Genomic DNA, 24,443 nt, shown 5'->3' with positions numbered 1-24,443 from the left:
TTCTAAGAGAGCAAAAGCAGACAAGTATCAAATAGGCTCTTACCAGACTCTGGACTTAAACAATCTGTGCACAAACATTAGAGACCATACATAAAATCCACACATTCATCTCACCAAAGAAATAGTTTCAAACTAGCAGCAGGTATGCTGGACTACCTTAAATCAGGGCACTTTACTGCTGATCTGATTTTTTTGTTCCTGCATATTTTTTCTTTTAGGACGATTGTGCCCTGGAAGGTGTTTCGACAAGCCCTCCATGAATTTCATCCCATTAGCTCTGGACTAGAGGCTATGGCTTTGAAGTCAACCATTGACCTCACCTGCAATGATTACATCTCTGTCTTTGAATTTGACATCTTTACACGGTTGTTCCAGGTAGGGGACTTGTTGTATTTCTTAAGTTAGCAATGTAAATGCAATTGTAGTATTTGTTAGTTTGTTTTTGGACAGTTCTCTTCTAAAATAATTGTGAGAAGTATTTGGTGTACGTTGAATTACAATGGAATTACTGAAAAATTATTACAGCACTTTTTGTGTAGCGCCCCCCCCCCCCCTTCTCTTGACAAATTAGTGTCTGGTGACATCAGCTCATGCAGGTCTGGGCTTTTAATTGCTCTTGTGTGTACGGCTATGACGTTGACTGATTACTGCCACCAACATCTTAGGTTTCTGCCCATGAAAAATGCAATATGTCATTTAATGTGAAAAAAAAATGTTCATGAAGGTGTTTTGCTGTATTTTAATATTTGATTGATGTAGAATTTGTGTTCCCTCAGCATTTTGCCTTTTTTTTTTTTTTTGTAAATTCTAGTAACAAAGATCTCCCCTTTGGCTCTTTGAACTGCTCTTAATTTACTCATGTTTTGGTATCTTTTGAAATCACACCCTTTAAATATTTTGGAACTGCTTAGTGTCACATGTTTAGGATAGTTGTTGCTGTAATGACAGAGTTTAGGATACTGATTTTTGACTTAGAATAGCTGTAGGTAAAATTTTATATATAGCAGTTATACTACTCCCTCTTGATCTTATCCTATTCACGGTTGCTTTTAATGATGCAACCTTCAAACCATTGTATATATTACAGGTTACTTTGTAAGAGCCCTTCAATAACGGTGTCTGCTAAATAAGTATTATTATTTACAGAAAGCACCCCTTTGTGTCATATTCACACATTTACATACATACATACACGCACACACAATTAAAACACCCCTTGATATTTTTTTTTTTCATTATTTTTGAATTTTATTTCTTTTAATTGCATACTTTTATACAATTTGAATGTCTTTGAAAGTTAACTTAATGTTTGGAATGCATTTGTAAGTAAAGAAGTGTTAGATACTTTATTAAGCCCAAGGGGAAATTCACATATTCCGCTGTGCTCTTTTGCAATCTGTCTGGATGCAAAGCAGGAGCCATTTGTCTCATCATTAGAAGCTAATCTATACTGCATCTCTATTCTGCATGCAGATTTGCTGCAGTTTGAAAGTGCACTGCCACGTCCCTTCTCTTTAAACTGTATTATACAGGTGTAACTGGCTTGCCCAGTTATCACATATTTTACATGATATTTAATGAAATAAAGGACTTTTAATTGAAGACTTTACAATTGTGACCTAAAATCTTTCCCTTGGGCTCGAGATCACTACGTTTTGTGTGATTTTAGTTGAATGCATTAATTTTGAAGCAGAAGTCTCTTAATATGGTTGAAAGTAGAACAACCTGCATAGTGCATTATTAACATTTTACTGTACAGTATTGTGTTCTAGTTCTCCATTACAAAGAGGAAGTTGTTTCGTCTGTTTAATGTCTCGAGCAAGTGGCAAGCATATAACTGATAAATGAATGCGGTGGGTTTTAATGAGAACTGATACTTCTATAAACCATTGTAGCTCACATTGTGTGCTGTCACAGTAAGTGCTATCCTCGTCTTCAATGCATATGAAGTGCCATAGAGCTTAATTAGGCTAGTATGGGACTTGTTTGAAGTGTAGAGTCTTATCCTAGCTGTTGCCTTGTTTAACAGAGAATGATGCACACTGCTCAGTGTATGTATGAATTTGAGGTACATGTGTGCTGCTGTTTTGTTCTCTCTCTGACAAGAACCATTTTCTTTCCACAGCCTTGGTCATCACTTCTCAGGAATTGGAACAGTTTAGCTGTAACGCATCCTGGCTACATGGCTTTCTTGACATATGATGAAGTAAAGGCCAGGCTTTTGAAGTTTATTCACAAACCAGGCAGGTAAGGCAATGGCAGGCCAAGAATGATCAAACTGCAATGGGAAATGTGAAAACTGAAGAATAAGGTGTGTGTTCTTTCTAAGAAAATTGACACTTCCCATGCTGTCTGCATTTCATGTTTTTTGTTCTAAAATCTAATCTTACTCCCTTTTCAGAAAGTAAAGAATAGCTACTGTTACCCAGTGTTTTCCAAAAAATATCCTGATGCGACTAAAAACTGATTGCTTTTTAAAGTATAAAGGAATGCGGTTAAATTCAATTCTTACCTTTTTTTTATTACATAGAGCGTTTTCTGCTAAGTAATGGCTTTTACCTATTTGACTTATGATTGTTTCAGAGTTGAAAAGCATGCAGTAATGTCTATACAGATGAATAAAAATCTACTGTGTATACATAATTCACTAAGCCGACAGAACAGGCAAGACAACCATGGGATACGCACAATATAGCCACGCCTGCCAACTCACAAAGACCCGCCCACCAACGCTAAGACGATGGGATACGCCGACAACTGACAGAGCCACGCCCGCCAACTCTAAGACCATGGGATGAGAACGCCTGCCCTCCCACCTGACTGTTACCAGCGTGCAAAACCATCGCAGCTTTTAACTCACAAACTGCAACAACTCCCCAAACAAGGACACCCTGTCTCTCGAGGCATTCACACTGCCGGAAGACAACCATGGGATACGCAAAAAATAGCCATGTCAGTCAACTCACAAAACCCAGCCCACCAACTCAAGCCCACTAACTCGAGCATGCGTCCACCCACACTATCAAGGCATTCACAGTGCCTGCTCATGTTCCCGGACGCAACAACTCACTTTCGTCTCTGCTACAGTACACATGCACCACTGAGCCACATTGACTTTTCATTATTCTTTTCGGTATCGGCTGCATTTCTTTATATAATCCACCAAGTCGTCCGACCATGGGATACAAACGACAGAGCACCGCCCAACAACTCGAACCGATACAGAAGCACATCCACCAACTCTAAGAGCATGGGATGAGAACGCCTGACTGTTACCAGCGTTCACCGCAATGTACTGGAGTGTAAAACCATCGCAACTAACTCACAAACTGTAATAATTCACCAAACGCCACATCTGACACTGTCTAGATCTATGAAGATACTCATTATTCCCCAGCACGCGTCCACCCACGCTCCCAAGGCATTCACAGTGCCTGCTCATGTGCCCGGTACAACTCACCACACACAAATTTTGCTTAATTTGACTCAACATGGGAAACCTCACCCGGCCCGGACACAGAGAGGATTGACAGATTGATAGCTCTTTCTCGATTCTGTGCGTGGTGTTGCATGGCCATACTTAGTTGGTGGAGCGATTAGTCTGGTTAATTCCGAAAACGAATGAGACTCCCTACTGCTAAATAGTTACGCGATCGCCTGGCAGTCGGCGTCCAACTTCTTAGAGGGGCAAGTGGCTTTCAGCCACATGAGATTGAGCATTAACAGGTCTGTGATGCCCTTGGATGTCCGGTACTGCATGCGCGCTACACTGAATGGATGAACGTGTGTCTACCTGGCGCCGACAGGTGTGGGTAAGCCGTTGAACCCCATTCGTGATGGGGACCGGGGCTTGCAATTGTTCCCCCACGAACAAGGAATACCCAGTAAGTGAGGGTATTACCCTCGCTACTACCATGGTCGGGTGACTTGGTGAATTATATATAGAAAAGCAGCTGGAACCGCAAAGAACAATGAAAAGACAACGTGGCTACAGAGGTGCACAGAGGAAAGCGACTCAGGTTAGGAGTTGGGGGCGGGCACGGGCACATAAGCAGGCAGTGCGTACTGAACGATGATTGTATGTTGGTTCGTAGCGTGCATTGTTGCAATGTTACTTTTCTTGGTGGTTTTGCAAATCTTCATTGTTTTTCCCTGTGATTAAAAATCATTAAAATAGCGGCGTGATTATGTGCCGTATGCTACACTGCGGGTTGGCTAGTAATTTTATAATGATGTTAACAACCAGCTCAGTGAAGCATAGTTGTTCATGTCCATTTCTGTATGTTCCAAGCCTCAGAATAGAAGTGGAGGCCCTTAATGCTTTAATCCTGTCAAACAACTTTTGAAACTCACTGCTGTTTAACTATAACACTATTTATGTAGATCTTTCCTTTCTACCAAAACACTCCTTTGAGGCAAATATGTGGTCAACTTCTGGAAATATGAGGACTAGGCATTATCTACTTAAGTTTGATCAGGCACATCTTCAGTCTGGTACAGCTTCCCAGTATGTTTTAACTTACTATTTGTTATCCCTGTCAAGTCAGGACTCTTGGGCCTTGATAAGGTGTACTAATAAAGATTAAATTCTTTGTGTTAAAATAACTAACATGTTGGGAGTGCCGGTGAAGAGACACAAATACAGAGGAAAGTCACTGAAAATACATGTAGGGTAAGAGATCACAAATATTTTTTAATGATTCTGTTATACACACACACACACAGAACATCATTGGCTACACTTTATTCCTTGTCTATTGATTGTATTATACTGCTGCTATTAGAATGTGGGAAGCATAGAAAGAAGAATCTTTTGCACTGTGTATACATGACTGTAAACCTGTACTGTAATGTTGAGAAAAAATTAAATAAAAATATGCTTAACACAAAATAATAAAAGGTGGGAGTGTTATACCAATACTTCTTCTGCACATTTAATTGAACAGTAATGTTTGTGCATAGTTCATATAATGAAATGATTTCAAATGTTTCCTTTTCAGTTATATATTTCGATTAAGTTGCACTAGACTGGGTCAGTGGGCAATTGGCTATGTTACTGCAGATGGAAATATACTCCAGACGATACCACACAACAAACCACTGTTCCAGGCCCTCATCGATGGATTCAGGGAAGGATTGTGAGTTGTTACTGTTTTGAAAAGCTTTCCTAACATTTTTCTGTTGTCCTTTCCACTTGTCAATACTTTGAGTTTACTTAAAGCACTCTGAGGCAGGAAAAGTACTTTATAAGAAACAGGAACTTTATCTGATTTTGTGTTTTTATTGCCTTGTTTTGTTTCTCAGTATCTGTTGTCCTTTGCTTCAATTAGCTTCCCAGCCCTAGACTTGAAGTCCCCTAGCCATCCCAGGTTACTTTTTTGCTTACATGGACACACTAGCCTAGAACTCACCAGTTTTCTTCCTTCGATTCTTAGAGATTCCCTCTCTTTCATTTAGATGGTCAGACATCCATATCTTTTTTTTTTTTTTTTTTTTAAACTTGTTTAATAATGAGAAGCTTTCTTTGCTTTCCGAAATCTTAGTAGAATATAACATGGCATTACAATCTCTCTGGATCACTCACGAGTGCTCCTGAAGGATTCCTCTCTTTTTGAATCCTCAACAGTGACGAGCACTATTGACACAAGAATACAACTGTTAATTAAATACAGTGTTTCTGAAATCTACATATTTATTTTACTTTCACAAAAAAAAGTGCTATCATTAGCCTGCGATTATTGGCTTAAACCTGTCAGTTACTGATATTCTTAATGATGGAGTTGTGCAGGGTATAGCTTTCCTCATTCCTTCATTCATTTTATTTTCTGTACTGATCACCTTTAGTACACCTTCACAATGTTTACAAAATCTGTTGAACCAACCAGCACTAGCTTGATCATCCATCCATCCATCCATCCATCCTCTTCCGCTTATCCGAGGTTGGGTCGCGGGGGCAGCAGCTTGAGCAGAGATGCCCAGACTTCCCTCTCCCCGGCCACTTCTTCTAGTTCTTCCGGGGGAATCCCAAGGCGTTCCCAGGCCAGCCGAGAGACATAGTCCCTCCAGCGTGTCCTGGTTCTTCCCCGGGGCCTCTTCTCGGTTAGACGTGCCTGGAACACCTCACCAGGGAGGCGTCCAAGAGGCATCCTGAACAGATGCCCGAGCCACCTCATCTGACTCCTCTCGATGCGGAGGAGCAGCGGCTCGACTCTGAGCCCCTCCCGGATGACTGAGCTTCTCACCCTATCTTTAAGGGAAAGCCCAGACATCCTGCAGAGGAAACTCATTTCAGCCGCTTCGCGATCTCGTTCTTTTGGTCACTACCCATAGCTCATGACCATAGGTGAGGGTAGGAACATAGATCGACTGGTAAATTGAGAGCTTCGCCTCAGCTCCTTTTTCACCACGACAGACCGATGCAGAGCCCGCATTACTGCGGGTGCCGCACCGATCCGCCTGTCGATCTCACGCTCCATTCTTCCCTCACTCGTGAACAAGATCCCGAGATACTTGAACTCCTTCACTTGGGGCAGGATCTCGCTACCAACCCTGAGAGGGCACTCCACCCTTTTCCGGCTGAGGACCATGGTCTCGGATTTGGAGGTGCCGATTCCCATCCCAGCCGCTTCACACTCGGCTGCGAACCGATCCAGAGAGAGCTGAAGATCACGGCCTGATAAAGCAAACAGGACATCATCATCTGCAAAAAGCAGTGACCCAATCCTGAGTCCACCAAACCGGACCCCCTCAACGCCCTGGCTGCGCCTAGAAATTCTGTCCATAAAAGGTATGAACAGAATCGGTGACAAAGGGCAGCCCTGGCGGAGTCCAACTCTCACTGGAAATAGGTTCGACTTACTGCCGGCAATGCGGACAAAACTCTGGCACTGATAGTACAGAGACCGAACAGCTCTTATCAGGGGATCCGGTACCCCATACTTTCGGAGTACCCCCCACAGGATTCCCTGAGGGACAAGGTCGAATGCCTTTTCCAAGTCCACAAAACACATGTAGACTGGTTGAGCAAACTCCCATGCACCCTCCAGGACCCTGCTAAGGGTATAGAGCTGGTCCACTGTTCCGCGACCAGGACGAAAACCACACTGTTCCTCCTGAATCCGAGGCTCGACTGTCCGACGGACCCTCCTCTCCAAGACCCCCGAATAGACTTTTCCAGGGAGGCTGAGGAGTGTGATCCCTCTGTAGTTGGAACACACCCTCCGGTCCCCTTTCTTAAAGAGGGGGACCACCACCCCGGACTGCCAATCCAGAGGCACTGTCCCTGATGTCCATGCGATGTTGCAGAGGCGTGTCAACCAAGACAGTCCTACAACATCCAGAGCCTTGAGGAACTCCAGGCGTATCTCATCCACCCCCGGGGCCCTGCCACCAAGGAGTTTTTGACCACCTCGGTGACCTCAGTCCCAGAGATGGGGGAGCCCACCTCTGAGTCCCCAGGCTCTGCTTCCTCATTGGAAGGCACGTTAGTGGGATTGAGGAGGTCTTCGAAGTACTCCCCCCACCGACCCACAATGTCCCGAGTCGAGGTCAGCAGCGCACCATCCCAACCATATACAGAGTTGACACTGCACTGCTTCCCCCTCCCAAGACGCCGGACGGTGGACCAGAATCTCCTCAAAGCCGTCCGAAAGTGGTTCTCCATGGCCTCCCCAAACTCCTTCCATGCCCGAGTTTTTGCCTCAGCAACCACCGAAGCTGCATTCCGCTTGGCCTGCCGGTACCTATCAGCTGCCTCCAGAGTCCCACAGGACAAAAGGGTCCTGTAGGACTCCTCCTTCAGCTTGACGGCATCCCTCACCGCCGGTGTCCACCAACGGGTTCAAGGGTTGCTGCCACGACAGGCACCGACCACCTTACGGCCACAGCTCCGGTCAGCTGCCTCAACAATAAAGGCACGGAACATGGCCCATTCCTCCCAACCACGCCCTTCCAGCATGATAAGCTTGATAATCCTTCTAGCTTGATAAGTTATGTCCAAATAGCTTTGCTGATCTTGTTAGAGGAAATGTTTATTGCACAAACATCTTAACATAAACACACGTCTTTCTCAATATGACTTTGGTTATTATTTGTACATGCATCTTTTTTTTCCCCCCCAAGAGCTATTTTTAATATTTCTTTTAGTTGTGACATCACGTAGAATGAAGTTGTAATTCATTTAGCAGCATCTTGCTTTTCATGGTAGTCTGAAACTTCCACAGCTGTTTCTTACATTGCTTTTTTAATTCAAAACTTCTCCTGCTGTTTTCTGTATTTTTTTAGCACAATGCCGAACAAGACCACAGTTCCTTTTTGTGTTAAATAATGGTTTTTGATACATGTGCTCATTTGGTCACTTCGGCTGTCTCAGTTTTTATCTTTTCATGAATAAACAATTAAAAATTAATAACACTTAGCAAAGATATGCAGTTAACATGTGAAAAGAAATCAGAACTGATTTTAAAAAGTTTTTTTTTTTTTTTGTGAAGAAAACCGTATAAACTGAACTTTAAATACTCAATAAGCATTATTGCAATATTTAGCAGTATACAGTGGAGCTGTCAGTATAAATTTCACTAGCTGAACATAATTTTATTATTTTAAAAACTAGCTGTCCCCCATGGCTCTACCCAAATAGTAGTGAAACAGGACAAACTTTAAACTTCAATTACAAAAAAAAAAGTTGATTTATAAAATATTTTTGGTTATGCTATTAGGGGTAAGAATGTAGCTGTGATCTCTTTGCCAAAAATGTAAAAAGTTGCCAAAATATTTCTGGCCAAGCGGAAGGTAGGGACACTCCGTCACCACTGTATCTGATCGTGTTCGTTGGGGAGAAGAGCACTTAGCCGTGATATCTCTGCCAATGAGCAGGTACCATTTAAAAGACACGTAGCTGTGATCTCTCTCTCAAAAATATCAAACATTACTTTTTAACAATCTCTGGATGATAATGTCTGCTGAACAAACAGGTATCGCTAGCTAAGCGGAGGTAAGTTATGCTCCAACACGTGGCGAGAGGTACAGCGACTCAAACGGAAGCTGCCGCATCAGTGAGGATGGTCCCGCCCAGCTCCCTACTCCTGAGGTTCCCCCTCCCCTTGGCCTCCTGCCTTTCTCTCGGATTTGCGCAAATAAATTGGTTTCACTAACCGAACTTTTAATACTTGAGAGAAGTGGCAAAATCAACCAGAATGTTCAAGCAAATTATAGAAAAAAACCCAATCAAAATCCGTTAAATAGTTCTCTTGTGAAAAGCAAACAGACAGACAAATGTCGGATTTTATTTATATATATATATATATATAATATATATATATATATATATATATATATATATATATATATATATATATATATATACACACACACACACATACATACATACATACATACATACATACAGGTGCTGGTCATAAAATTAGAATATCATGACAAAGTTGATTTATTTCAGTAATTCCATTCAAAAGGTGAAACTTGTATATTAGATTCATTCATTACACACAGACTGATGTATTTCAAATGTTAATTTCTTTTAATGTCGATGATTATAACTGACAACTAATGAAAGTCCCAAATTCAGTATCTCGGAAAATTACAATATTGTGAAAAGGTTCAATATTGAAGACACCTGGTGCCACACTCTAATCAACTAATTAACTCAAAACACCTGCAAAAGCCTTTAAATGGTCTCTCAGTCGAGTTCTGTAGGCTGCACAATCATGGGGAAGACTGCTGACTTGACAGTTGTCCAAAAGACGACCATTGACACCTTGCACAAGGAGGGCAAGACACAAAAGGTCATTGCTAAAGAGGCTGGCTGTTCACAGAGCTCTGTGTTCAAGCACATTAATAGAGAGGAGAAGGGAAGGACAAGATGTGGTAGAAAAAAGTGTACAAGCAATAGGGATAACCGCACCCTGGAGAGGATTGTGAAACAAAGCCCATTCAAAAATGTGGGGGAGATTCACAAAGAGTGGAGTCAGTGCTTCAAGAATCACCACGCACAGACGTATGCAAGACTTGGGTTTCAGCTGTCGCATTCCTTGTGTCAAGCCACTCTTGAACAAGATACAGCTTCAGAAGCATCTTGCCTGGGCTAAAGACAAAAAGGACTGGACTGCTGCTGAGTGGTCCAAAGTTATGTTCTCTGATGAAAGTAAATTTTGCATTTCCTTTGGAAATCAAGGTCCCAGAGTCTGGAGGAAGAGAGGAGAGGCACAGAATCCACGTTGCTTGAGGTCCAGTGTAAAGTTTCCACAGTCAGTGATGGTTTGGGGTGCCATGTCATCTGCTGGTGTTGGTCCATTGTGTTTTCTGAGGTCCAAGGTCAACGCAGCCGTCTACCAGGAAGTTTTAGAGCACTTCATGCTTCCTGCTGCTGACGAACTTCATGGAGATGCAGATTTCATTTTCCAACAGGACCTGGCACCTGCACACAGTGCCAAAGCTACCAGTACCTGGTTTAAGGACCATGGTATCCTTGTTCTTGATTGGCCAGCAAACTCACCTGACCATTTTGTATTGTGAAGTGGAAGATGCAATACGCCAGACCCAACAATTCAGAAGAGTTGAAGGCCACTATCAGAGCAACATGGGCTCTCATAACACCTGAGCAGTGCCACAGACTGATCGACTCCATGCCATGCTGCATTGCTTCAGTAATCCAGGCCAAAGGAGCCCCAACTAAATATTGAGTGCTGTACATGCTCATACTTTTCATGTTCATACCTTTCAGTTGGCCAACATTTCTAAAAATCCTTTTTTTTGCAATTGTCTTAATTGATATTCTAATTTTCCGAGACACTGAATTTGGGACTTTCATTAGTTGTCAGTTATAATCATCAACATGAAAAGAAATAAACATTTGAAATACACCAGTCTGTGTGTAATGAATGAATCTAATATACAAGTTTTACTTTTTGAATGGAATTACTGAAATAAATCAACTTTGTCATGATATTCATACATACAGTGGGGCAAAAAAGTACTCAGCCACCAATTGTGCAAGTTCTCCCACTTAAAATCAGAGAGGCCTATAATTTTCATCATAGGTATACCTCAACTATGAGACAAAATGAGAAAAAAAATCCAGAAAATCACATTGATTTTTAAAGAATTTATTTGCAAATTATGGTGGAAAATAAGTATTTGGTCACCTGTATACAAACAAGCAAGATTTCTGGCTCTCACAGACCTGTAACTTCTTCTGTAAGAGGCTCCTCTGTCCTCCACTCATTACCTGTATTAATGACACCGGTTTGAGGTTGTGGACAGGTGTCTTTTATATTGATAACGAGTTCAAACAGTCACACTCCACACTGGCCAAGACCAAAGAGCTGTTAAAGAACACCAGAAACAAAATTGTAGACCTGCACCAGGCTGGGAAGACTGAATCTGCAATAGGTAAGCAGCTTGGTGTGAAGAAATCAACGGTGGGAGCAATTATTAGAAAATGGAAGACATATAAGACCACTGATAATCTCTCTCGATCTGGTGCTCCACGCAAGATCTCACCCCGTGGGGTCAAAATGATCACAAGAACGGTGAGCAAAAATCCCAGAACCACACGGGGGGGGGGACCTAGTGAATGACCTGCAGAGAGCTGGGACCAAAGTTTCAAAGGCTACCATCAGTAACACACTACGCCGCCAGGGACTCAAATCCTGCAGTGCCAGACGTGTCCCCCCTGCTTAAGCCAGTACATGTGCAGGCCCGTCTGAAGTTTGCTAGAGTACATTTGGATGATCCTGATGAGGATTGGGAGAATGTCATATGGTCAGATGAAAAAACTCTACTTGTCGTGTTTGGAGGAGAAAGAATGCTGAGTTGCATCCAAAGAACACCATACCTACTGTAAAGCATGGGGGTGGAAACATCATGCTTTGGGGCTGTTTTTCTGCAAAGGGACCAGGACGACTGATCCGTGTAAAGGAAAGAATGCATGGGGCCATGTATCGTCAGATTTTGAGTGAAAACCTCCTTCCATCAGCAAGGGCATTGAAGATGAAACGTGGCTGGGTCTTTCAGCATGACAATGATCCCAAACACACCGTCCAGGTAACAAAGGAGTTGCTTCGTAAGAAGCATTTCAAGGTCCTGGAGTGGCCTAGCCAGTCTCCAGATTTCAACCCCATAGAAAATCTTTGGAGGGAGTTGAAAGTCCGTGTTGCCCAGCGACAGCCCCAAAACATCACTGATCTAGAGGAGATCTGCATGGAGGAATGGGCCAAAATACCAGCAACAGTGTGTGAAAACCTTGTGAAGACTTACAGAAAACGTTTGACCTCTGTCATTGCCAACAAAGGGTATATAACAAAGTATTGAGATTAACTTTTGTTATTGACCAAATACTTATTTTCCACCATAATTTGCAAATAAATTCTTCAAAAATCAGACAATGTGATTTTCTGGATTTTTTTTTTTTTCTCGTTTTGTCTCTTATAGTTGAGGTACACCTATGATGAAAATTACAGGCGCCTCTCATCTTTTTAAGTGGGAGAACTTGCACAATTAGTGGCTGACTAAATACTTTTTTGCCCCACTGTGTGTGTGTGTGTGTGTGTGTGTGTGTGTGTATGTATGTATACATATATATATATATATATATATGTATATGTGTGTATATATATATATATATATATATATATATATATATATATATATATATATACATACATACAGTTAGGTCCATAAATATTTGGACAGACAACTTTCTTCTAATTTTGGTTCTGTACATTACCACAATGAATTTTAAATGAAACGACTCAGATGCTGTTGAAGTGCAGACTTTCAGCTTTAATTCAGTGGGGTGAACAAAACGATTGCATAAAAATGTGAGGCAACTAAAGCATTTTTTTAACACAATCCCTTCATTTCAGGGGCTTAAAAGTAATTGGACAAATTAAATAACTGGAAATAAAATGTTCATTTCTAATACTTGGTTGAAAACCCTTTGCTGGCAATGACAGCCTGAAGTCTTGAACTCCTGGACATCACCAGATGCTGGGTTTCCTCCTTTTTAATGCTCTGCCAGGCCTTTACTTCAGCAGCTTTCAGTTGCTGTTTGTTTGTGGGCCTTTCTGTCTGAAGTTTAGTCTTCAACAAGGGAAATGAATGCTCAATTGGGTTAAGATCAGGTGACTGACTTGGCCATTCAAGAATTTTCCACTTCTTTGCTTTAATAAACTCCTGGGTTGCTTTGGCTGTATGTTTTGGGTCATTGTCCATCTGTATCGTGAAACGCCGCCCAATCAATTTGACTGCATTTAGCTGGATTTGAGCAGACAGTATGTCTTTGAACACCTCAGAATTCATTTGGCTGCTTCTGTCCTGTGTCACATCATCAATAAACACTAGTGTCCCAGTGCCACTGGCAGCCAGCCATGCACACCCAAGCCATCACACTGCCTCCACCGTGTTTTACAGATGATGTGGTATGCTTTGGATAATGAGCTGTTCCACGCCTTCTCCACTTCTACTTCTTTCTTGCCATCATTCTGGTAGAGGTTGATCTTGGTTTCATCTGTCCAAAGAATGTTTTTCCAGAACTGTGCTGGCTTTTTTAGATGTTCTTTAGCAAAGTCCAATCTAGCCTTTCTATTCTTGAGGCTTATGAGTGGCTTGCACCTTGCAGTGCACCCTCTGTATTTACTTTAATGCAGTCTTCTTTTTATGGTAGACTTGGATATCGATACGCCTACCCCCTGGAGAGTGTTGTTCACTTGGTTGGCTGTTGTGGAAATGGTGGAAATGATTCTGCGATCATCCGCCACTGTTGTCTTCCGTGGATGTCCAGGTCTTTTTGCGTTGCTGAGTTCACCAGTGCTTGCTTTCTTTCTCAGGATGTACCAAACTGTAGATTTTGCCACTCGTAATATTGTAGCAATTTCTCGGATGGGTTTTTTCTGTTTTCGCAGCTTAAGGATGGCTTCTTTCAACTGCATGGAGAGCTCCTTTGACCGCATGTTGTCTGTTCACAGCAAAATCTTCCACATGCAAACACCACACCTCAAATCAACTCCAGGCCTTTTATCTGCTTAATTGATAAGGACATAACGACGGACTTGCCCACACCTGCCCATGAAATAGCCTTTGAGTCAATTGTTCAATTACTTTTGATCCCCTGAAATGGATTGTGTTAAAATGCTTTAGTTGCCTCACATTTTTATGCAATCGTTTTGTTCACCCCACTGAATTAAAGCTAAAAGTCTGCACTTCAACTGCATCTGAGTTTTTTCATTTAAAATTCATTGTGGTAATGTACAGAACCAAAATTAGAAGAAAGTTGTCTCTGTCCAAATATTTATGGACCTAACTGTATGTATATATGTGTATGTATATGATAGAGAGAGATTACTACTAAGTACAGTTCTTATGCATTTTTAACTATTTGCCTTAAATTCTGCACGACTATGCAAAATTCTTCAGGTCACTGTCTCAAATTTAAACATCTCTTCCAGGAACAGTCTACTCTTTTTAGTTTGATAGGGTCTGTCGTCATCAATGTAATGGACACACATCTGTCTGAGTATCCGTATCCTTTTCAGATGATATCTTTTATGTAAAGTGTCTCTTTCAGCTGTCAGAGCTGTTTCGGCAGAGAACTTTGTAATCTTCATCTGATAATTTTTTCAATCAAAAATGGTTGATCTTAAAGGCTGATTTATGCTTAAAATGGCTGTGAGCTTTTGGATTATCCTTATGCACAAAAAAAAATATAGAGACTTGCAAACTTTGCTCTGTATTTTATTTTGCCTGACACTCACAGTGGAGCTGCGGGAATTTTGTGCAGTAAAAACTTTCCACATCGTTTAAGGGAAATATAGATGCTTACAGCTTTGTCAATACCACAGTGGCCCATGTCTTGGCAAGCAAACGTTCTTCACATAAAGTATAAATCAGTCTGGAGCTTCATCAAATTTTCCTGAGCTAAAGTGTCCAGGTTATGCGCACTCAACTGTGTAAACTCCTGTAAATCGTAGTTTGGCAACTGCATACTTTACAAATTAATTGCATAATGTATATGCATAAAAGTATAAATTTGTGTTAATACAAAGTAAAACAAAGCAGTTCTAGATTAATTAATATAAATTGATCCCAGCAGTATCTCTCATTGAACATTATCATTGAACTGTGGAGGAGAGGATAACAAAACTTAGTCAGCAGCATCTCTGGAGAAAATAAACTTCTTGGGGGACCATGATCAGTTATAATACAAAGTCACCACCGCAGTCCTGGAGACCTAAGGCAACTGACCAGCCACCCCCTCCTTGTCCTAGCACTGACGTTACTGTAGAATGGCATCCAAAGAGTTTTCCATTAATTTCCTTGATTTAAAGTCTCCCAGTATGTCAAATGTCTTTCCAAAGGCAGGAACACAACATAGATAGTTAGATATAAAATACACTTTATAATAGACAGATAGAAAGAAGAAGGTAAGAGAAAGAACTTTATTTGTCCGCAGGGTGAATTTGAGAGAGAGCAGTGGTGCCATATGCCACTGCAGAACACCAAGAAGAGAAACAGAGTAGAGAAGTATTAGTATCAGTTCAAATTTAATGTATTCTGTACTTATACAAATGGATAACAAACGAGATGCAATTTTCAGAGCTAATCAGAAGTTGTAATCAAGATATGCTGTACTAAAGTAGTAAGTCTTCAGTCTCAATTTAAAAGCTGAGACTAAAGGGCTGTCTGTTATATAAGTAGGCTGATCATTCTAAAGCTTTAGGACCCTATAGCTAAAAGCTTGAAACCCCAACCTCCCCAAACGTTTATTTTGTTAATCCTTTGAATGTTTAGTTGGCCTGTCGTCTTGGAATCTTAATATCTGTTCTGATTTGTAACTAATGATAAGTTCAGATTAGTAAGCGGGGCATAGGCCATTTAAAACTTTATATATAAGAAGATGGATTAAGTTTTCACAGTCAGTCTTAATCTTAACTGGAAGCCAGTGTAAAGTCTTAAGAACAGGAGTTAAATTGGGCATTCGTTTTAGTTCTTGTAATCATTCTTGCTACAGCATTTTTAATTATCTGAAGGCTGCATGTACTGTAAATAAATTTGAGCAGCCAGTGAATAAATGCACAAGTTAAATTACATATTTAGAAACTGATATTTTTCCATTGTTTTTAATCTGAAAAAAAGTTTGTTTTTTTAAATGTGTTTTTTTTAAAGACACTAGTGTCAGAGATAATGTCTTATTTGCATGGTAATTCAGGAAATCCTAATTTTTAAACCAAAATGAGTTTTATAAAAAAAAAAAAAATGTTGCCAACTGCATCATCCACCCCCATTAAATAACATTTCTTTTTTTCTGTATTCAGAGACAAGTGGTTATTTTTTTTATAGATTTTATTTGAAGAACATAGCATTCCACATTTTAAAGACTTTTTTTTACAAATAAGAAAATATATATTTTTTTTACAATCAAGTTAAATTTAACAAACCTGAATTCAACCCCCGCCCAAAGAAGTGGTTATTATCCAACTTTTTTAAATAACTGACAGAACTAATTAATGGCACTATCGGAGAAATGTTATTTGTTCTAAATGAAAAAATAGCTGGGTGTCATCTGCATATTCATGCAAGTAAATGTTTTCTAATAAGTGCTAAATGGAAGCATATAAAGTGAAATTAGTAAGGGTCTAAGTACTGAGCCCTGTGGGACATGTTTAACATCTGAATATAATGACAGAGTACTGAGAGCACAATTTTGTACATACTGAGATCAATTTGATAAATATGATCTAAATCACTTAAGGACGGTGCCTGAAAGCCAATTGTCCTTTTCCAGCCTATGTAATACAAGAGAGCATCAATGGTGTATATTTAATAACATAATTACCATGGAATTTCCTCCATCAGAAGATAACACATAAATGAAACACCAGGACCAGATAGTTTCCCTTCCAATTTTAATGAACATATTTGAGAGACATGGTCATAGAAATAAGAAAATTAAGATTTCATCTTGTGCAGTATCTGACAGCAAGAATTCCAGCATTTTGAGAGTACAGTCAGATTTTTGTAAGATATTTTTTTAAAATATTTTTGTGTTTTTTCTGTCTTAGTGATGAGCAAACATTGCCAAGTTCACTTCGCTGTGAGTTCCCCGAAATGTTCATGATATTCTCTGTACTTGGCAAATTACATTAAAGTCAGTGGGGAAGGACTAACTAAACTAGATTTGACTGAATTATAAAGGTTCAGTCATCTTTAAAGTTTCCCTGAGGGCTAGGGAAACGTCTGCCAACTATACTGGACTGAATGTTGTGGCCAAAAGGGTGACCTGAGGTGTGCAGCAGCAGTGCCAACCACAAACTTCAGTTTTTGTTTTTTTTTTTTTTTTTTTTTTTTTTTTTTTTAAAGTTGCAAAGAAGGCTCTCCAGACTGTCTGTGCTGATGCATTGTACTTTTTCTTCTATCATAAAGATAGAAATGTCTTGTTAATAGTACTAAACCTTTCGTTATCGTTATTTCATACAGTCTCTTGTGTTGTTGGGGGTGTTAGGCTCTTTCAGGGTTTGTTTTTTATGTGCACATTGCTAATTATTATGCATGAACAGATCACATGCCTCCTTCTTTTATACTGACATGGCACTCGAACAACCTGCACATTGGCGCAAAGTCTTGAACAAAATTTCTGGTTAATGACTCATAGCATTCCATTTATCAACTTGAATTATGGTTTTGGCATCTTGGTTCTGGTAAGAACTTGTATTTGCTTAATGGCTTTTAACATTTCTGAGTCAGTTTTACTGTCTAGCATTCGATAATGTTGGGCCCATTTTAAAACCATCTTCATAGTTGCTCACAGACCCTGTTGATGGTTGGCAATTCAAAGATGCCAGCTGCAACTAAAAAAGTAGATGGACCTGCTGTATGCAGTTTAGATACTTGCAATTGACACAATTAGCCGTTTAAAATCATAACTATTTATTCTAATACATTATAACTTCACAAGCAGAGAACTCGTTATTTATGCCGTATATGTTTCATTATTGTGGCCAAAAATGTGACTTGAGTTGTGTTGCAGCAGTGCCAACCACTGCACCACCATCCCGTTGTGAGATCAAAGAAAGAATGCAGTGAGAGATGCGCAATCACATCATTAAAACAAAGCAGAAATGCCAAAATTGTTAAAGTCAGAAAGTGGTGTGTCATGATTAAAACCGCTGGCTCATATTTTTTGAAGTCAACCTGAAGGCTGTCTAAACTGTCTGTGCTGCTTTCTACTTTTTATTCCATCAAAAAGATAGAAATGTCTTGTAAATAGTAAGAAATCTTTCATTATTTTTATTACTATTTCATAGTCTCCTCTGTTGTTCACGTCAGGCTCCTTCAAGATTTGTTTTTACTTTCGCCACATGCCTAATTATTATCTATGCATAGGACACGCACCTTCTTCTGTTATATTGATGTGGAACTCAAAGACTGACCTGCACATTTGGCTGCAAGCACAGATAACTCGTCCCACAGAGTCTGTAATACAAATGATCAGTGTTTAATACCCGGAGGGCAATCCCATCAATGTTGGCTATTATAGCTCCGTAGGACATCGCACTGGCCTCGCTAAGCATTATGGGGCACTAGTATTTAAAAAAACAAAAACAAATCTCATAAACTGGCCGAATTACCAGTAAATAATTTGACGAACAAGGGCGAAAGCGAATGTAGCAGATTTGCTGCAAATAACACTTTGGCAAAATTCGTTGCTTATAAGTGATGCTGGAAATTATCAAGTTGCAGGGAAAAAGATCTACCAGGTCTATTCCCACTCCCACTTCACAGATTTTTAGTGTCTGTTTTCTCTTATCAAGAGTAGCACTGATTTTAGATGGGCATTTATAGTATTTGATTGGTAATGTTTTGGAATTTCTCAGGTTCTGTGTGTGAAAGGGGACTTTCATTTTTACCAAAGATCTTTTTCTTTTTTTTGTAGTAAAGATGTTTTGTTTAAATAACTAAACTAGTTAAAGTTTTCAGTCATATAATTCTTAAATACATTTCTTAATATGTGTTAGGCTGACATGAGACTTAAAGACCATGTCTTTTTTTGATCACAATTAGTATGAATCTCTGGGAATTACTCTCTTAACCTCCTTTTCTCTTTGACTTAGTTATCTCTTTCCGGATGGCCGCCCTCAGAACCCTGATCTCACAGGCCTATGTGAGCCCTCACCACAGGATCATATCAAAGTAACACAGGTAGGTGTCACACTCCTCACAAAAATAGCGTTTTATAACTTCTTTTTCTTTAGTAGCAAAATGGAGCAGATTATGCAGTCAAGTTTGAATGCTATAGTGAGTCTGGGTTCAGGCAATTTTGTCTTGTTAGAATGAGTAACACTTCTGTTAATAAAACTGGCGATATGCTTGTTGACATGTTATCCCTTTTTACATTTGTCTGTTTAGGAGCAGTATGAGCTGTATTGTGAAATGGGATCCACTTTCCAACTTTGCAAGATCTGTGCTGAAAATGACAAAGATGTGAAGATTGAGCCATGTGGGCATCTCATGTGTACCTCATGTCTGACAGCATGGCAGGTCAGAGCCCGAGTTTGGACATTTCTTTAAACCTTTTTACAGGAGCTCTAGATGTTTACACAGCAAGTGATTTGACCTATGTTCTTTTCATCTTTGGCATATTTGGATTTTCCATAAAATATTAACCAAATTACTTTTAAAAACAGGTAGCACAGTGATTAGTATTTGTCTCACAGTTCCAGAGTCAAGGGTTCTAACTCCAGTCCTCCTTCTTTATTGGGTTTTCACAATCTTCCTGTATTCTAATGCTTTCTTTGAACATCTCAAAAGTGTGCCCTGTAGGTTTATCAGCATCTCTAAATGTAAATTTCAGTGGATTTTAAAGGTTTTTGTAAAGAAAAATTACTATCTTGTCCTCTGACATTAATAAGTCTTTAAATTTCTTTAATTGCTGCAGGAGTCAGAAGGTCAAGGGTGTCCATTTTGCAGATGTGAAATTAAAGGTACGGAATCAATTGTGGTGGACCCTTTTGACCCAAAAGACAACAGTGGTGGAAGTTTCAGTGGCAGCAGAGGTCTGTTTGGCACAGAGGGTGCACCATCGCCTAGTTACGATGATGATGATGATGATAGGCTAGAGGAGCCACTCTTCACAATGACTAATCTGGCACGTGCTAAGGTGGGTGATAGTAACTGCAAATTGTGTTTTTTCATCTGTTTTCAAACCCTAACAGAGAGTAGGAACAGAGCTCTCCATAAATACAGCCATAAAGAAAGTTAACTTAACATTGTTTTTTAAGTTTTCTTTACTGAATGCCCACTTTTCTGATAAAAGCATGTCAAAATGGAAAATTCTGTTACTGTATTTGTAAAAAATACTTTTGCTTATTTGACATTTTTCACATTAAGTAGCTGTGTTTTGTTTTTGATTTTGCTACCATCTGGTGGTATTTTTGTGGAACACAGCTGCAGCAATCACATTGTTTCCCTTAATGGCCTTTTTGTCCTGAGATGAGTTTATACCTTCTTGGTTGTAGCTTTTTTAGATTTTTTTTTTGTATAATGTCACCTCCTTACTCTAAACTTTCATAAATTCTGTAAGCTAATGAAAGTAGTTACTTAAAGCACAAGGCTCATGTGAGGCTGCTGGGAGGGAACTGAATTACAAGAACATGGACCAACAAGTGATGAGCATTTACTATTCTGTTTGTCTTATACTTTAGATGGAGCGTCCTTCATCTCCAGTTTCAATGGGTCCACATGATTCTTTGCCTCCTGTACCACCCCGGCTTGACTTATTACAGCAAAGACCTTCAAGCTCCACTGGTTCTTCTAGTCCAGGGGCCACCTCAAAGGTGAGTTTTATATCTTTTCAAATGTAGTCAAAATTTTTTTTTATTATTATACAGGAGATGAACTGAACTAGTTAGATTGATCTAAGATAGTTTGAGCAAAATGGCACTTGACACTGGTCCTGTCATTCCAACAAAGGAGTTTATTGGATGTGATTAGAATTTTCTAAATTCTCCATGTACATACATAGAGAAGTATATATAAGTTTATTCTGAATTAATGTATAAGTGCTTCACATTCTCAACAGACTTAAAAATACTTAATGGAATACTCCACCCAAAAATGTGTGTTGTCTGTTACTTATCCAGTGTTTGTAGTGATGACAAAGAAAAACTTTTAATCTCATGCTTCCGTGGAGAATGAAGATTACAAAATTGCTAATACAATGGACTTCAATGGAGATCGATCTTGAACAACAACAAACACACAAACGGCCATGAAAAGATGATGTTACTTATGCTGTGTAAGGCAAATATTAGGTATCCAGTCTTTTGCACACCATGTCCAAAACACATTTATTTTGGTGAAAATATTGTTAGACATACCACTTCTGGAAACTGCTCCTTTGCATGATGGAGTGTGTTTAAACTGAAATGGTTTTTTGAAGACCTACCTCCAATCCTCATTCATTGGTCAGGAATCCTGGCTAGTTATAGTTTGTTTATTGGCTACTGTGACACACAATGTAATATTAACATTGTGTAGTCTTGAGAGAGGTGTCCAATTAGAGATTAAATGTTAAAGTGATGAAACATTATCAGGTGAACAGAATGCATTGTATTTGTGCATGTCTGAAGTGCTTCAACAAGCAGAAAGTCAGCTCACATATGCAGTTTCATAAACTGAATTAAAAAACCAGGAAGCGGAGCACATGTAGCTTAACGACCAACATGAATGTAACTTAATGAAAATCTATATTCTCACATATATATTATAATGCATCTTATATTGTAGCTCTTTATCACATTCTTGTGCTTTTAAAAATGTCTTCAGGGTTCTTCTATTTGCCATTTGTGCATAAAACCAACAGTTAAAGCACATTGGAATTCTTGTGCAGAGCTCTGTCCGAGTCATAGTAAAACATTTAAAAAAAAAAAAAAAGCTTAAAAAACAGTAAAACAAAATAATGTAGATTATACCAGCATTATACAGGAAGGTGGTAATATCTACACACACAAAAAATACAATATATTGTAGGTATTGCCCAGTTAAAATATTGCACATTTTTCACTCGTCATTTACATGATAAGTGAAGTGAGGTAGCGTAAGGTTATTACACATATTCAGTAATTTTGTTTTGCCATCAGTCTGACTATAGTAGGGAAAAAGCTATTGAAAAACCTTGTTCTATGAGTGATGATGCTGTCCGCTCTGCTGTGTCTCAGATTGTACGTACAGTTTTTCTCTGAGCAGAGAGTAAGCTGGATGGAGTGAGTCCCTGATAATTCCCTCTGCTCTTTTCCGACAACGATGTGCGTACGTAAAGTCCATGGAAGGAAGTTTTGTCCCTATGATCCTCTCCGCAGTTTTTATGACTCTTTGCAAAGCCTTCCTCTCTGCCTGTGTGGTATTCTCATACCAGACAGTGATGCCTGTGGTGAGAATGCACTCTATCAGTCCTTTGTAGGCCTGGGTGAAAGGGCGATGGTTCAGGCCGGCTTTCCTGAGCAGCCGAATAAAATATAGCCTTTGCTAGGATTTTTTCACTGTGGCTGTGGTGTTGAGTCCAGCTCAGGTCTGATGTAACCTACAATCCCAGGAATCTGTGGCTGTCGGCTCTCTCCACCTCAGTCCCTTTGATGATAAGAGGCTGTAGAGGGGGAGGATTCTTCCTGAAGTCCAATATTATTTCTTTGGTCTTATCTATGTTGAGGATGAGGTCATTCTCCTCTCCGTAGACAAGAATGTTGTTTACCATGGTCCTGTACCCTGACTCGTCTCCCCCCCAACTTGATAAGCCCCAAGATGGTGGTATCATCAGCGTATTTAATGACGATGGTATTGTCCTGGGTGGAGACACAGTCATAAGTGTACAGAGAGAAACGTTTGGGGCTAAGGCATTGTGAGCTCAGCAGACACCCATCCTCCCATTCTCACCACCTGTGGTCTATCTGTCAAGAAGTTCAGGATCCAGTTGCAGGTAGGAGTTGGGATGCCGAGGTCTGTCAGCTTCTTGATCAGTTTTCCTGGGCGGATAGTATTGAAAGCAGAACTGTAGTCCAGGAAAAGCATCCTGGCATACGTTCTGCTACTTTCCAGGTGTTGCAGAATGTGATGTAGGGCTATTGCTACCGCATCATCCACTGATCGATTGGGGCAGTAGGCAAACTGGAGGGGGTCAACAGTGTCTGGACCATATGGTGGTTGTGCGTGAGAACCAGCTTTTCTAGACATTTCATAGCGACTGGTGTGAGTGCCACTGGCCTGAAGTCATTTAAAGTAGATGTGTCTGATCTTTAGGGGACTGGTAAAATGGTGAAGGATTTAAAAATACTGGGGACTACTGCCTGGGATAATGACAGGTTGAAGATGTCAGCATAGACACAGTCCCTCAAAACTCTGGGAAGAACTCCATCGGGTCCCACCGCCTTGTGGAGGTTCACCTTCTTCAGGGCTTTCAGGACCTGTGTGTGTGTCACCTGAAAGGCAGTGTCTGGGGTCACAGGGGGCCTTTTAGGGTGTGTCTGTATTCAGCCTGTTGAACCTGGCATAGATGGTGTTTAGGCTGTCTGGAAGGGTGACATCTCGGAGATCTGTAATTGTTGTGGTTCTCCTGTAGTTTGTGACAGATTGAATTCCCCGCCACATGCTGTGCGTGTTGTGGTTAAGGTAATAGCCTTCAAGTTTTTGTGAGTGAGCCCTTTTTGCTACTCTGATGGACTTCTGCAGCTCATATCGGGCTCTCTTATACTCCATATACTTTTGTTGTTTTGTTTTTTTTATGTGAAGGCACTACATAGTATAAAGTTTGTTTTGTAAAATTGTAAACCTGTAATTTTACATGTCCTGCTCTAACCAGTGACTGCTATGTTCATTTCCCATGGTCTAATGTGATATAATTCTTATTCCCCCAAGCCTTCTTGCCAGTTGCTTTGCTTGTTGTTTACTAGGTATCTTCACATCACAAGGATAAACCATTGCCTCTTCCTCCGTCTCTCCGGGACCTTCCTCCACCTCCACCACCTGACCGGCCACACTCTGCTGGCTCTGAGGGTAGACTGCAGAGACGACCACTCCCGTGCACGCCTGGAGATCCACCCCGTGACAAGCTGCCTCCAACTCCTCCAAACTGGCAACCTCGGCCTGTCCCAAAGGCTCCAGTACAGCCCCCTAATGCTGCAGAGGCCTGGTCTGGAAGAGAGCTCTCCAACAGGCATTCACTTCCTCTTGCCCTCCCTTCAACTATGGACACCCGGCCAGAGGCCCAAAGGCACAGCAGTGCCATGGGACTAGACAGTCCTTTGGTGAGTGTAAAGTAGACAGCACTGTACAACATGAGCTTTGAAGAAGCAATGTGAGGTAGTGAATACAGGCAATATACAAGCTGCTGCAGACAGTTTGCTGATCTGATCTTGCAGTTGTTTCCACTATAATACACA

General features: G+C 40.4%; 2 protein-coding genes across 2 annotated transcripts in view; both read left to right on the top strand.

Annotated features, from left to right (window-relative positions):
* Nucleotides 1-24,443, top strand: part of LOC114656856 (40S ribosomal protein S25) — a 1,002,297-nt gene that overhangs the window by 215,307 nt on the left and 762,547 nt on the right. The window lies entirely within an intron of this gene.
* Nucleotides 1-24,443, top strand: part of cbl (Cbl proto-oncogene, E3 ubiquitin protein ligase) — a 118,242-nt gene that overhangs the window by 82,254 nt on the left and 11,545 nt on the right. The window contains exons 4-11 of the mRNA XM_028808435.2: nucleotides 219-375; nucleotides 2,126-2,247; nucleotides 5,001-5,138; nucleotides 19,125-19,212; nucleotides 19,420-19,551; nucleotides 19,949-20,170; nucleotides 20,715-20,846; nucleotides 23,955-24,308. Of these exons, the coding sequence (XP_028664268.1) occupies nucleotides 219-375; nucleotides 2,126-2,247; nucleotides 5,001-5,138; nucleotides 19,125-19,212; nucleotides 19,420-19,551; nucleotides 19,949-20,170; nucleotides 20,715-20,846; nucleotides 23,955-24,308 (1,345 nt within the window). The remainder of the gene's footprint in view (nucleotides 1-218; nucleotides 376-2,125; nucleotides 2,248-5,000; nucleotides 5,139-19,124; nucleotides 19,213-19,419; nucleotides 19,552-19,948; nucleotides 20,171-20,714; nucleotides 20,847-23,954; nucleotides 24,309-24,443) is intronic.

The sequence above is a fragment of the Erpetoichthys calabaricus genome, chromosome 9 (assembly GCF_900747795.2).
Source record: "Erpetoichthys calabaricus chromosome 9, fErpCal1.3, whole genome shotgun sequence".
Lineage (NCBI taxonomy): Eukaryota > Metazoa > Chordata > Cladistia > Polypteriformes > Polypteridae > Erpetoichthys > Erpetoichthys calabaricus.
This window is presented reverse-complemented; position numbering and strand designations above follow the sequence as displayed.